This window comes from Caenorhabditis remanei, chromosome V (assembly GCF_010183535.1).
Source record: "Caenorhabditis remanei strain PX506 chromosome V, whole genome shotgun sequence".
Classification (NCBI taxonomy): Eukaryota; Metazoa; Nematoda; class Chromadorea; order Rhabditida; family Rhabditidae; genus Caenorhabditis; species Caenorhabditis remanei.
This window is the reverse complement of record NC_071332.1, coordinates 20,875,786-20,890,203: the sequence shown is the minus strand read 5'-3', so window position 1 is coordinate 20,890,203 and position 14,418 is coordinate 20,875,786. Positions and strand designations below refer to the sequence as shown.

The following is a 14,418-nucleotide window of genomic DNA, read 5'->3' as shown; positions in this document are numbered from 1 at the left end:
CAATGTTGGTGTGAAAGTTATTGTTTCTTATCGGTATACATAATAGGATTATAACATTGTCATAAGAAAAATGCTTATTTCCAGTAAATTATTTTTATATAACAATGTGAGTTATCAAAAAAATTAATGCTCAAAGCCATGATGAAAAATCTCTCAATTCTTACTTTCGAAATCATAATTATTTAATTGTTTTAATTTTCAAAGACAAGAATTGATCATGATCGTGTTTTTCTTTTCAATAACCTCCCATCAAAAATCGTTATCCTCTCTGTATCGTTGCTTCAATTCCGCCATAGTTGGGATTTCCAACGTGGTAGTTGATAAAGCCCTGTAGCAACCTTCTATCCTTTTAGTGTTGGATGGCTCGTTCTGAAATTGATTCTGTAGAATACCAGTTAAACCCCCTTACTCACCTCCAACAAATAAATTAGCCTCTCAGCTTCTTCAAGAATTCCCTTCACAGACTCTTCGACATCTAACAAAAACGTCTTTCCAGTTTCCTCGTACATTCTTCTCATCTCCACTTTCTCCGCTATCATAACCGATTTCTGGTTGGAAACTGCCGATAAGAAACTGCTTGGATCTATTTTATACGCCGTTTCTACCTCCTTGAAAGAGTTTCTCAACTTGTTAAGTCTATCCGTCCAATTCTTCTCCATAATCTCATTGCAGAATTTCATCTGGAGAACTTTTTTGATTTGATAGACCTGTTCCTCCATTTCCTGTCTTCTAAACTCTCCTTTTTCTCTGAGAATTTTCAAATCTTCCTCCAATTTCTCTTCAATTTCCTTTCTTTGCTTTTCAACCTTCTCCTCTTGTTCAAATAGCTCTTGTCTTCGAGTTTCTTCTTCAGCATTGAAGTTCAGTTGTTTGGTTTGGTAGGTTTGGTCCATATTGGAAATTTTTTCTTGGTATAGGGCATGAGATTCTTGGCGAGATTTTTTCAACTTGTCGAGTTCCAATTTTCCAAGCTCAATTAGTCTGGCGGTTTCTAGAGCGGCGGTCTGTAATCTGTCTGTACATTTGTCTGTCGAGATGTCCAACTCACTTTATCCTTATAAAACTGATCCATCTTGCTTTTCTCTCTAAGTTCTTCTAGGACCCGCTGGCTTTCCATTCTCCGTCTCTCCAATTCTTCCTGATTTTGCGTGCTCATTGCTTGCAACTCTTTCATCAATTGCTCACTCTTTGCTCTTTTTTCTGCCGTTTTTTTCGCCAGTTCCTCTTGTTTTTTCTTATCTTCCAATCTGGAATTTTTCAATTATTTTTCAAGTTTGTAAGTTATATCTGGTATAACTAACTCTATTTTCTTCCTTATTTCCCCCAATTCCAACAACTTTTCACCAAAAGTTTGGGTATTGGAACTTGTTCCAACTACAGCACCAGGAGCTGAATCCAAAAATGAATTGATAAAAGCTTTGAGCTCATTCCAATAGTGTCCAAGATCCTGGAATCCAAATCCTCTAGAACAAATTGAAAATTTTAAAAACTCACCGGTCTAAATTCAAGTAGAAAGTCAACAAAACTTATGAAAATTTCAAAAAGGCTGACAACTTCAAATCCTTCATTTGTAGTACGTCCAGTTCCCGGGAAGCTTTGACTGGGGACATGGGTAGTACGGGAAGACAAACCATTCTCGATCGTAGGAGTGGTCTCAGATGATGTAAATAGTCGGCTCATTCTTCAATTTTTTATTTAAGTAAAAAATATTAATTTTTGAAAAAAAATGCAAGGAATAAATAAGCGAGTGGCGTGTAACAAACAAGAGAGAAGAATGATGATAAGGAAAAGAAGAGGAGTGCGTGACAACAACAATTTAGACTGAGCAATGGGTTTTTTCTGGAAACAAATAAATTTGAAGACTGAGCAATATTCAAAAACAGATTTTGAGTTATTCTCACATATCAAACAAAAAATTTTGTTGTATCAACAATCTACAGCACCGTCCAAAAGATTGTAAACTTCGGCCGTTTTCAGTTGAAATTTGGCAACTTTGTGAGTCATGGTAATAATGATTGTTCCATCAAGTAGATTTCAAGGTAGAGCTTGAGAAATTACTTTGTCGATATGTAACTCGCCCGTACAAAAAAGTTTTCAGCTACAAAAATAAAGCTCTACCTTTGTTCTTTATAATTTATTAAAAATCTACTTGATGGAACAATAAATATAACCATGACACACTCTCAAAGTTGCTCAATTTCAACTGAAAACGGCTAAAGTTTACAAACTTTTGGACGGTACTGTAGATCGTTCTCTTCCATTTCACTGGCTTTTATGTTTTCTATACCCGAATGTATAATAACACGAATTTGATAATAACTTTCATTTCGTTGTAACTTATACCGAAAAAAAACATATATATATATAAGCAATTTATTTCAATTCAGCAGTTATCTTGTTTCCACTATCCATTCTTGGAATCAGGGCATCGTTTTCATTTTCTTCTTTGCTCCCAACCTCCAAATCGTCCAGCTTAGAAATCAAATCTTCATTCAACTTTGCAGTGTTCAAGTTGTCGGTTTCTGTGCCTCTGTAATCAAAAATTTGTTTTGAAAAGAACAATCCAGGTATGTATATACTTACCTCTTCATAATGTCATTGTAGATCTTCTTTGATCTCTTTCTTAGATTTTCGTTTGCCATGTCTGCAGCCTAAATATCATATATTATTTTCAGAATGCTACCTAAATAATTATGAAACCTTGTCCTTCTCCAGCTGCTCCAGTCGATATGTCTCCCTCAACTCTTCAATTTGTCTTTCACTTTCACGTTTTCCCCTCTCGAAATCCTCAGCATATTTCTCAGTCTCTGCTTTAAATACCTCCATTTTTTCCTCCAATTCAGCTCTCCTTTTGGCCATTTTTCTTTTGAAGTCTTCCGAAATTTTTAGTTCTTCTTCCCTGAAAATATTGAATGATAAGGTATTCCATATGGTAAAAACAGTTATTACGTATGTGCAGATATTTCACTCTTGGTATTCACACTTGAATTTGAGCATGTCAATGTTGGAACAGGAAGATCTTTAATTTCAAATGTGTGTTTTGGTCCAATGAGTCTTCGGAATAGACGGCATAAAAAGTTGTAACCAGTGTACAAGATTGAGTCCGCTGGTATAAAAGCAATAAGACTCTGTAACATGGATAAGATAATCTTTTTTGAAAAGTATGAAAACTCACTGATATCTGCTTCCGATAGTATTCTATGAAGCCGTAGAGCCGGTGAAGAAAATGTTCATGCTGAGAATCAGTGCAATTCGATGACATGGTCAGATACCATCAGATGAAGCAAAATGTAAAAAAGACTGCAGAAGAATTCAAAATTAAGAGTGAGGAATGAAAAAGTGTCAACAAGTGAATGTAACACACAACACTTATCAAACCGGTGACGAATTGAAAGATAGCAATACAATGTGTTTAGATACTTTTACTTAATACAAGAAAACTGTTTTTCTGTTTCATTATTTTGCTAACTAGGGAATGGTCAGGACTGACTTTGGAGTTCAGCAACGAGACCTAGCAGAATCGATAGAGAATCGAATTCTAATGGGAAATCAGTTTTCAAAAACTGCTGACGACCCTCCAGAATCCAGATATCCTTGTCTGAAAATCTGGGTCAAATCCGAAGTTAATACATGTGCTTCGCGCATGTTTTTCCCAAAATTCACCCCAAATATGATGGCACCTGATGACCCATATTTTCCAACTGTCGGTGGTTGAGGGGTTAACGAGTCGGTGCGGTGGGATACGCTATGCTGATTCGACTCTCCCCCTCGCCAATTTTTTTTTGTTTTTTTTTAATTCTTTTTTTTTCAAGTTTTCAAGCAATTCTTTTTCAAATTTGAGCCAATTTTTTTATATCTAGACCAGGACGGATGAACTAGTTTGGTAAAAGATATAAAAAATTTTATTGCATTGGCAAAAAAAAACGCGAAGCTACTTGTTTTTACACAGGTGATGCTCCAGAACGAGGCAGTGATCGAAACAAACATAACATTTACAGCGTGCACAGTGGAGACAGGAGAGCTCGGTGCATCCTCGTTTGAAGCAATTCTGAAGTCCGACTCCATCTCCATAGCAAAACGCGGCAGGGGTCTCATCAGATCAGATCAGGAAGTCTGGGCGGAAGTTGAGAAAATTTTTTATATCTTTTACCAAACTAGTTCATCCGTCCTGGTCTAGATATAAAAAAATTGGCTCAAATTTGAAAAAGAATTGCTTGAAAACTTGAAAAAAAAAGAATTAAAAAAAAACAAAAAAAAATTGGCGAGGGGGAGAGTCGAACCAGCATAGCGTATCCCACCGCACCGACTCGTTAACCCCTCAACCACCGACAGTTGGAAAATATGGGTCATCAGGTGCCATCATATTTGGGGTGAATTTTGGGAAAAACATGCGCGAAGCACATGTATTAACTTCGGATTTGACCCAGATTTTCAGACAAGGATATCTGGATTCTGGAGGGTCGTCAGCAGTTTTTGAAAACTGATTTCCCATTAGAATTCGATTCTCTATCGATTCTGCTAGGTCTCGTTGCTGAACTCCAAAGTCAGTCCTGACCATTCCCTAGTAAGAAACTTGTAAATCCTTTATTGAAATACACTTGTAACAATACTAATTAGTTTTTCAACTGTGGAATTTTCTGCAGTTAAACAGTAAAAATCGCAATTGGTTGATAGACAGTTTTATTAAATTTTGGAAGTAAACAGAGTATTTTCAAAACTAAAATTTTTCAATTAAGAAAATCGATAGTCAATATTAGCGACTTTTTGAAGCAGGATATCATGTTCATTTTCAAGTTTTCATCACAGTGTTATTGTCTTCTGAAAAACAAACAAATTTTATTTACAAATGAGTTAAACAGTACCGCTCAAAAATATATGAATTTTTGCTTTTCTCAGTTGAAAATGCCTAACTTTAAAAGTGTGTCATAGTAAAATTGACTGTCTTGCAAAATAAATTTCTATGGGATCAAACAGAACAAGTCAAGAACTCCATTTTTGTAGTTGTCAACTTTTTTGTACGGACACACCCTAGAGAGTTATAGTAACTTTAAGTAAACTGCTCAAAAATTGCACTATTTTGCACTGAAAACGAACGATTTGAGGGAGAAATTACTTTGCCGATTTCTGAAACATAAAACTTGTTTGAAGTATACCTAGTTTCAGATGCTCCTACGTTTCAGTGAAGACGTTTTCAGCTTGAGCGGATTCATCCTGATCGTCTGGTTTCAGTGATTTTGGACTGCTTGGTTTGAGGTTTTAATTGCATGGTTTTAAATTTCAGGAAAGAACGCACAATTTTCAAAAGGGAATAGAGAGCATATATGATGAATATGGTTTTAATCCTATTCTTTATTATAGCATGAATTAAAATCTGTAATAATGAATCAAGTTCTTGCAGTTCTGAAATCAAGATAACTTACGAATAGTTCCTTTCTTGAATATTTTAAGAGACCCAAAAGTTAATATATCATGTCTTCCTGTAGATCGCTTGAAGGCAAACAAATGGGAGAAAAAGTAAAAAGACTTGACTTCGGTTTGAAGGTCAGAAAATAAAGATGAGCAATGGGAAGTGACAACAAGTCAAGTTTCAACTGGATGAAAAACAAAGGTCGTGACTACAGTCCAAAAAAATTTTATAATAATAAAAATCTGGTGTAAATTTTATACATACAATTATAAAAGCACCATTGTTGCCAATTTAAATCTGCTTCACCCAATTAAGCGGCTTCCATATTTTGGCAGCTAGTCGATTTATAATTTTCTGCCGTCTTTCCAAAATATCATCCTTTTGTTTCTGAATCCTTGCCAATATCTGGGTTCTCAAGGATTTGGTTTGATTTCTTCGCAGTTTCGGGAGCTTGATGATTCGTTTTGTGTGAATTACAGGGTTTTTAGTAGGGGTCTGAAAACACCACACAATTTTTATTTGAAAAAAGTTGTCAATTAATTACTCACCTTAATTTCAGGAGCTTTCTCTGTGATAAGCTCCTCGGGAATCTCAGTCATGATGTAAGTTTCCTCAGTTTCCTGACTGCAAATTTCTCATTTTTCACCCTGAAACCTTATACAGTCAAAACTCACTGAATCTTCTCCATATCCCTCATCAAAATATCCATGATATGCGGGTCTATTGTCGCAGAAAACATAAATTTCGATTTACTTTCTAAGAATAAGCCAATCAGTAAGCCAAAGGCCATAGGAGCACCATGGAGAAGGATGTAGGACAAGTTCATGACTTGCAAAAGTTTTGCAAATGAAAAAAAGGAAAGCAGAGGGGGAAAACTGGATAATGAAAGCTGAGTAAATAAGGACGACAGGAAGTGGCCAATAAGGTCACACGGAATTTATTTTGATCAAGATTACTGTTTATCAATCACATCTTTTAAAAGTTTATCATAATCCTCATACTCAGAACTTTGTAGTTTTTTTTGTGTGAACTTTTTGTAAGCGATAATTCCTATTGCTGCTCCATCAATAGCTCCGGAAAACAGACAAGCAATTGATTGGGTTGCTCTCTAAATATCAAAAATGTGGGTACGAAATCTCAAGAACTCACATCCATAACAGATATACAGGCAGGTCGGAGAAAAAATGGACTGAACAGTTGTATTATGTAGTCATTTGTTTATTAGCGGAAATTTTAGTCTTAACAATAAACAAAAAGATGGAAATTGATGATAGAAATGCTGAGTGATAAGAATGGTAAATGAGTAACATGACATTTATTTAGGGAACTGCGAAAAAAAAAGGAATTTCTCAAAATAAAGTTAACTATTAACCAGATTCTTCAACTTTTCATCATAATCGTCATATTCCGATGTCTTATTTTTCCCACGTCGCAATGTCAGCACGCCAATAAGTCCTCCAATAACTATTCCAACAACAATACTGACCACAACAACTACTGTTTTCTGGAATACGGTTTTTATAACTGCGCTCTACCGAATCTTTAAGAAAATAACATTATGATGAAGACTTACAGTCATTTTTCGAATATTTAGTACTGAAGCAAGAAGGTATTTACAGGAAAACTGATGGTCTGTGTGAAATTGATTGAAAAATTTATGATAAGACAGAAGGGTGGAGTTGACAGAGTTGTTCCATAATTGATAAAGAATATAATTTCAAAAAAAGTGTTTGCTGAGAAGAAACTGTAAACTCATAATGACATAGACATCTGAACAGACCAATAAATAAACTAGACAAACTATTTTTTTCATTTTTGCTGAATAGTCTTAAGATATGACGGAAGGAATATTACACAGCTAGTTGATAAGTAGTGCTTAAATGTAGGCAAAAGGACGAACAGAAGTACAGACAGACAAATATGCATATCACGGGTGACCCAACGAACAGGTACTCATGCATGTATTTCAATTGACAGGTAGAAATACGGACAAACGGACAGACTTAATGACAGACATAATGACATCCAAGAAAGCAGACCAACACGCAGGTATACACACACCCATTGATGGGAGAGGACAAACAGACACACAGACAGACACCGGTTCTCGACCCAAAAAAGATTACTTTTTTAATCAAAAATTAGAGAAAAAACTTTTTTCAATCAATAAATCATTTATTAAAGCTTGTATTTTATTAAAATAGTCAACTTTTTCATTTTTTTCAATCAGTTTTCCACAGTCTTCCTGTTCCGCTTCCCTTCACTTGTCGGCGGACGGGGTTTTCTCTCCTTTTTGGTTTCCCTCAATTCATCCAGCAGCTTCTTGATTGTCTCCTTTTGCTTTGTCAACTCGGCGAGCACCCTCTCTTGGTCGGCAACGAAGTTCGGACCACCCACTGAAATATTAGAGTAATTAGGATGGAATTTTTGAGATTTCTTTTAAAAACTTACATTCCTGACACCTTGCAAAAACCGCCATCAATTCCTCTTTCTCTTTTTCTCTCTCTTTTTGTTCTTCCTCTGTTAGGTAGTACCTTTTTTCGGATTCTGCTTTTTCTACAGCTTCGGTCGCCGCCTCTTTTAGAGTACTGACTTCTTTTTGGGTGCTACTTTCAGCAATTTCCTCGTCATCGGAGATTTTGTGGACCTCGTCCACTACTTCAACGTCATCTTTTTCATCTATTTTGGTTTTCTTGGCTTTATCGGATTCCGAGGAAGCGGGTTCTTCAGCTGGACGCTTTTGTGAAGGTATCGACATGGTTTAGGGCTGAACTTAAAAGAAATTAGTGAGAAAAGAGAATGTGAATGAGGAATAGAACGATTGATACGAATAAATTCTTAAAATATATATTTTTCAGGCAGAAACTAGAATTTTCTACAAAAATGACTGGTAACATGGTTTAGGAGTAACTTTTGGCAGAAATAATTGAAATCAAGAGTTTTCTGTGCAGAATTTCAAAAAAACTAGTTATAAAGAGTATAATTACAGAAAATTTAGCAACAGAAAAAAAATCAACAAGAAAATAAAAGATTAGAAAACCATTGATAATTCAAAAAGAAAATGTTCAAATTTTCTTAAATTTAAATGTCAAAAAACTTGAATCAAAAGGTTTTCATATGAAAATTTTCCAAAAATTCGGTTAGACAACTAATAGAGTAAACAATTTTGAAAATTCAAGCAACAGAAATTGAAAACTTACAAAAATATATTTAAAACAGAGATCTTTGGTTTTCTAAGATTTACTTAATGTTAGCTAAAACACTCATGATTTCGGGTAAAACTATGAAAATTTTTTCAAATTTTATAGGTATGTCTAATTTTATTGAAAATTCATTGTAACAATATTCAAAAAAGGTCAAAATACTTCGGAACCATTTATTTCATTTCCTAGGAACTCTGACAAGCCTTCTCCACACAAAAATCGATATCCAAAAGAGCTCCGAACAGCCACACAAGCACACATTCACATAAATGTATTCACTCCTCGTGGCTCTCTACTACACTCGCTACGCACTAGTGGACAGAACAGCAGATGGCTCAGAAGACGAGGGGCAAATGGAGCAGAGGAGAGAAGGAAGAGACGGAGGAGCAAAAAAGAATGAAAGGGGAAAGGAGAAGACGAATTCAACAGAAAAAAGAGGAAATTGGAGACTATGTTAGTGCTATTTTCAGACATGAGAGACCTGAGATGGCCGTAAAACTCTGAAGCTTTGAAATCATTTTTATAAAATTAATTGAAAATCCCGTAAATCCTATGAAAAACCAGGTGAAACTACAAAAAATGCAGTTGTAGAATTTCCGGCTCATAGTTAGTCCCAGTCATTTTCAGACAACTCAAAACTCCGCAAGCTTTAATTAAAGCCAAAACAGAAAATGTAACAAAATAAATGGGCCATAAAAAGGAAAGGCAGCTGGTGGCAATGGGAATGAGGGAACATTGTTGACAGCCGCTCGGTCAAGAAGGGGGAAACGAAGCGAGAAGACGAGGGGGGGGAGGTTGCTGACAGATGGCGAAACATTTATGTCTTCTGTGTAGGTTTTCGCGGTTTGTTTGTCAGATTTAACGTTTTTATGTCATATTTTATAATTAAACTCTGAAAAACTCAGGTTCAGTGAAAACAATATTGAACATATCGAAGAGCATCGCAATATCCATTGTGTCCTCTCGTTTCAGTTGAATATTCTGGAAAACTTTTTGTTGTGGAGCTTAGTACCACCGGGCCGGGCCGGCCTGTAACTAGCTTAAAACGCAATATTATAGGCTGAAGAATTTACCGAAATGTAGATCTCGACAAGATCTATGTTTCTAATATAATACGAACCAGATGACTACTTGTCAATGCACCGGGGCCGGGCTAGTATGGTTTTGGTAACTTTCGCGAGTTTTGGGACTTTTTAGGCCGGCCCGCGGTACATTATTAACCAGCCATCCGACCAGTATTATATCAGTGACATAGAACTCTCCAAGGTCTACATTTTGGTATATTTTGCGGCTCATAATATTGAGTTTTCAACGAGCTACGCAATTTTTCGCCAAATTTTAACCAAAAATCAAAACGAAACTACTCACCAACATTTGATTGACAATCTGCATCATTTTGGCCAGCCTTGACGCATAATTTTTCTTTTTCTCCACTACACTCCGTTCAGAACTCCTGGAATCTTCCTCTACAGAACTCTCCACTCCTTCTAGACTTCTACTCGTCCACTCCTCATACTCCTCTTCATAATACTGATGCAAATTATTGGAGATCTGTTCCAAAAACCTCTCAGCAGCCGCCTGAGTCTGTCCCTGTAGTCGTCTTCCAGCATAATTCCATATAATTTGACATAGGATGAATGTGATCTCAGTTTCAGTCAATTTCAGTTCAAGGAACGGTTTCACGATTATATCGTAGTACTGGATCATTTTTCCACCGAATACACTAAAAAAATGGCTTAATTATTTATTTTTCTTTACTTTTCCTTCCTCAACTCACTTATTAAACCTCTCAAATCCATGATCCGACACATTCGAGTAATCTATATAATAGCTGCCTAGTCGAGCCGCTGAATCATGAGAATGCAATAGAATCTGGAATTATTTGTAAGTTTTTGGGTCAAAAGTCAAAAATCAATTCCAAAAACTCACTTTCTCATCATAACACCTCTGTCCAAATATCTCCGCAGTCATTGTGTACCTCTCGAATCGCCGCCAAACTGCCCACACTATTTTGAAGATTGCTATCTGGAATATTGAGATTTTTTAGAATCCCCAGAATCTGATCCTTACCCTCTCATGAGTCGGCAACTTTCTAAACTCATCCGAGTGCATCAACCAACTAGCCGTATCCCTCATTTGCACCTCCCACCAGGAAAACATCTCGTAGAATTTTATATTCACAAAAAATTCCGGATTCCAATTTTGCTTTTCTCTAATTTTTCGTAATGAGTAAACCATTCGTTGCAGAGGGTTCAAGTGGGATATCGAGTCTTCATCGGGCAGGAAGTACTGTAAAAAAAAAAGAATTTTTGTACTGTTAAAGTACTGAAACTCTCTTACGGTCTCTAATATTGCCCTTGACTTTTTAATAATCGCATTCACATCTATCAACATCGCTGGCGCTCGTGTCTTGGGATTTATCACACTGTATTCCACTCGGTTCCCGATTTCACATTCAGGTTGGGATGACGTCATTTGGAGGGATACTGTAGAGGAAACTGAGGGGATTGGAGAGGAGTCTTGAGAGTCTTCATCGTCTTTGATTACCTGGTCAGTGCGGACATCTGGAAGTAAGGAACTTGTGATGGACTTCACAAACAAATTCCGGATTCAAATAGCTTACTTTCCGTTGTCATTCCCAGATCAATACACTTCTTGAATCGACAAAATTTGCACATTAGCTTCTCATCTGCAGCACCAATTTCACACTTCCCGCTCCTCTTGCTACATTTATATTTTCTATTCAACACAACTGTCCTCCTGAAAACAACAACACTCGGATATTCCGTTTCAGAAACTTTTGACCTACCGAAAAAAAGCGGCACACGCCCTGCAAGTTTCGACTCCAAAGTGCAGACCATGCCCGGTTTTCAGACAGATTTTGCATTTAACATTGAAATACGTCATTTCGGCTGAGGATGTGGGTGCGTTCATTCTGAAAAAAAAGAGACATCTGGATACACAGATATACGGACAGGCAGGAACAAGAAAAGTAGTTATTGAGGCGATAGAGACGGTCAGAAAAATTGAAAATGGGACATCGGGGCGTCTGGATATTGGGACAGACAGATACCTAGACATCGGGATACCAAGGAATTCGGACAGACAAGCGGATATCTGGACAAACATACAGCCTGACAGACAGAACGCTGGGGAAATGGGAGCTGGAATGTTATAATGCAAAAAATCGTTTTATGAGAATAAGGACATCCTGAAACTTTTACGGTTTGTATCAATTAATTTACAAGAATTCCAAGGCAATTGAATAAACTATACCAAAAATCTAAAAAGTGACATGCTCTTCATACAAAATCTGTTGTAAAACCAAGAAAAGTACAATGACTAACGAGGAAAAGTGTTTCAACTGATAAAGTCACAGTGAGGATTGAAAGAGTTCAAAAAATCAGTTCAATGAACATTTGGAATCACATGATTATTTTATAAACATGTTATGTTTAGTTCAGAAAATTGAAAAATTCACGATTAAAGTTATAAAAAATCGAAATTTCTTGGAAAACCCCAGTATTAAAAAGTATAAACCAGTCGATTTCCTGTCTCGGGTGAGAAGAGAACAAATTGACATACATCATGAGAAATAGAGATAGAAAAGTAAATAAAAGAGGGAAAAGTGAAATGAAATTGACGCAGGTGGTTGAAGAAAGGGGGGGAGGATGGTTTGTTAGTCATCAGTGAGGGAGGGAAAGGGTATTAGAACAGACAAGTGTAGTATGTAGTCTGTCTTAAAATTCGTAATCAGTGGTGGGAGAGAATGGCGGTGAAGGTATAAGAGAGGTGTGGCGGTTTACTGTCTAAAAATAAGAAAACGTTAGAGCCAGAAATCGTACATATCTTGAACTGAAAGTGTCTTATATCAGAATCTGTCTATACGGATACATTGCTAAAATATACTCGAGTTACAGCACCGCTCCAAATAACCAACTTTGACAGTATATTTCGGTGTCACCTGATTTTCCGATAAATTCAATTTTCTTTGGGCTAAACAAAGCAAAAATAGGACATCATTTTTGAAGTTGACCATTTTTTTGTAGGGACACAGTCTTTTTTGAAAGTTACAATTTGTCAAAATGAAAAGCTCCAAAATTCCGCTAACATGCATTAAAATTAGTCGGTTTCAGGAAGAAATGACTGCAACTTTCAAGATATCGCTCCTACAAAAAAAGGTCAACTACAAAGATGATGTGCTATTTTTGCTCTGTCTAACACATACAAAATTTAGTTTGTCGGAGAATCGTGTGACACCAAAATCCACTGTCAAAGTTGGGCATTTTCCACCGAAAACAGCCAAAGATGATAACTTTTTGAGCGGTGCTGTAATTTTTGACAGTGTGCCACGATACCAGTAATTGCCCAGTAGCGCTCAATTTTGCAGGAAAGGTAGATCAAATAAAGAGCTTCATTTTTGTAGTTGACAACTTTTTTGTACAAGCTCACTTTTTTAGGTTACAGTAATCAGATATTCAATTAATGGCAAAATCCGACAGATAACCTCTACAAATAAGTTTTGAACAATAAAAAAACCTTAGGTGTATCTATAGCCTCAATGGAACAATCAAGACCATAATTACACAATTTCAAAATGTTCCGTCTGTTCAGATGTCTGTTTGTCCCTAAACTTGCACTAACCGACATCTCAGTGGTGATCTTTCCGGGAAGACCTTGACCAATAATTTATCAAAGTACCCGAGGTATACACGGAAGTCACAAAAAGAAACTGATGAAATCCGAAAAGACAAATGGGTCATAGTGATCTTTAGATCGATTTTGTATACTTGATTTCCAAACGGACAAGACCTACAACAGTTTCTAGTAAATTCACTTCCTTGTTGTGTTCTTTTTCGCTGAAGACTATCGAGTACAACAGTTCCTGGTGTTATCTTTTGTCCCCTCCCTTCCAAAAAGAGATATATAAAGACCAAGATCCCCATGATTTCATCCACCATCAGAAATGAAGTTGGCTGTTCTTGCTATCACTCTATTCGCAGTTGGCGTCGTCCTCTCTCGTCCAGTCTCCGTCGAAACAGAAGTGGAGGGAGAGGATCGTGTGAAGAGAGACTATGATCCAAGAACCGATGCACCAGTCAGAGTTCCAGTGGATCCAGAGGTGGAAGGAGAGGATCGTGTCAAGAGGGACTACGACCCAAGAACCGATGCACCAGTCAGAGTTCCAGTGGATCCAGAAGTGGAGGGAGAGGATCGTGTCAAGAGAGACTACGATCCAAGAACCGATGCACCAGTCAGAGTCCCAGTGGACCCAGAGGTTGAGGGAGAAGATCGTGTCAAGAGAGACTATGATCCAAGAACCGATGCACCAGTCAGAGTTCCAGTGGATCCAGAAGTGGAGGGAGAGAATCGTGTCAAGAGAGACTATGATCCAAGAACCGATGCACCAGTCAGAGTTCCAGTGGATCCAGAAGTGGAGGGAGAGGATCGTGTGAAGCGTGACTTGTCCTTCAGCCCAAACACTGAGGCGCCACTCCCAGCACCAAAGAATCATCCAGTAAAGAGAGAGAGCGATCCAAATGGTCATTAAATAATTGGATAATGTTAATGTCTGATTTTGTGTCATGTACCTGTAATAAATGTATTTTTACCAAGACTTCTTAAAGAGACGAAGCACAAACTGATTTTTTCAACTGGAAACGGAAATTTGAATCTTTCAAAGTTTTCTAACTATGACTAATACACTTTTGAGTACCTGCGCCTCTTTCCCTTTTCTTTTCTCTCCCTTTATTTACTTTTCCACATCTATCATGTGCGTATGTACACTCTTATGATAATAAACTTTCA

General features: G+C 36.9%; 6 protein-coding genes across 6 annotated transcripts; 1 reads left to right on the top strand and 5 right to left on the bottom strand.

Moving 5' to 3' along the window:
- Positions 1-249: 249 nt before the first annotated feature.
- GCK72_021696 (uncharacterized protein) lies at positions 250-1,680 on the bottom strand (the record flags this gene model as incomplete). Its single annotated transcript, XM_003095361.2, has 5 exons — positions 250-369; positions 414-1,004; positions 1,049-1,247; positions 1,302-1,447; positions 1,495-1,680. The coding sequence occupies 5 exons, from the start codon at positions 1,678-1,680 to the stop codon at positions 250-252; spliced, it is 1,242 nt and encodes a 413-aa protein (XP_003095409.2).
- A 693-nt stretch (positions 1,681-2,373) lies between these two features.
- Positions 2,374-3,262, bottom strand: GCK72_021695 (uncharacterized protein; the record flags this gene model as incomplete). Its single annotated transcript, XM_053734438.1, has 5 exons — positions 2,374-2,530; positions 2,584-2,651; positions 2,701-2,899; positions 2,950-3,128; positions 3,176-3,262. The coding sequence occupies 5 exons, from the start codon at positions 3,260-3,262 to the stop codon at positions 2,374-2,376; spliced, it is 690 nt and encodes a 229-aa protein (XP_053583351.1).
- A 2,436-nt stretch (positions 3,263-5,698) lies between these two features.
- Positions 5,699-6,146, bottom strand: GCK72_021694 (uncharacterized protein; the record flags this gene model as incomplete). Its single annotated transcript, XM_053734437.1, has 3 exons — positions 5,699-5,902; positions 5,956-6,031; positions 6,082-6,146. 3 exons carry the CDS (start codon positions 6,144-6,146, stop codon positions 5,699-5,701), a joined length of 345 nt encoding a protein of 114 aa, XP_053583350.1.
- A 1,487-nt stretch (positions 6,147-7,633) lies between these two features.
- Positions 7,634-8,165, bottom strand: GCK72_021693 (uncharacterized protein; the record flags this gene model as incomplete). The annotated part of the gene is made up of 2 exons (XM_003095345.2): positions 7,634-7,803; positions 7,859-8,165. 2 exons carry the CDS (start codon positions 8,163-8,165, stop codon positions 7,634-7,636), a joined length of 477 nt encoding a protein of 158 aa, XP_003095393.2.
- A 1,330-nt stretch (positions 8,166-9,495) lies between these two features.
- On the bottom strand, positions 9,496-11,544 carry GCK72_021692 (uncharacterized protein; the record flags this gene model as incomplete). The annotated part of the gene is made up of 8 exons (XM_003095365.2): positions 9,496-9,591; positions 9,979-10,333; positions 10,388-10,482; positions 10,540-10,635; positions 10,681-10,899; positions 10,951-11,174; positions 11,234-11,370; positions 11,420-11,544. 8 exons carry the CDS (start codon positions 11,542-11,544, stop codon positions 9,496-9,498), a joined length of 1,347 nt encoding a protein of 448 aa, XP_003095413.2.
- A 2,032-nt stretch (positions 11,545-13,576) lies between these two features.
- GCK72_021691 (uncharacterized protein) lies at positions 13,577-14,161 on the top strand (the record flags this gene model as incomplete). Its single annotated transcript, XM_003095370.2, has 1 exon — positions 13,577-14,161. One exon carries the CDS (start codon positions 13,577-13,579, stop codon positions 14,159-14,161), a length of 585 nt encoding a protein of 194 aa, XP_003095418.2.
- Between the last annotated feature and the right edge of the window lie 257 nt (positions 14,162-14,418).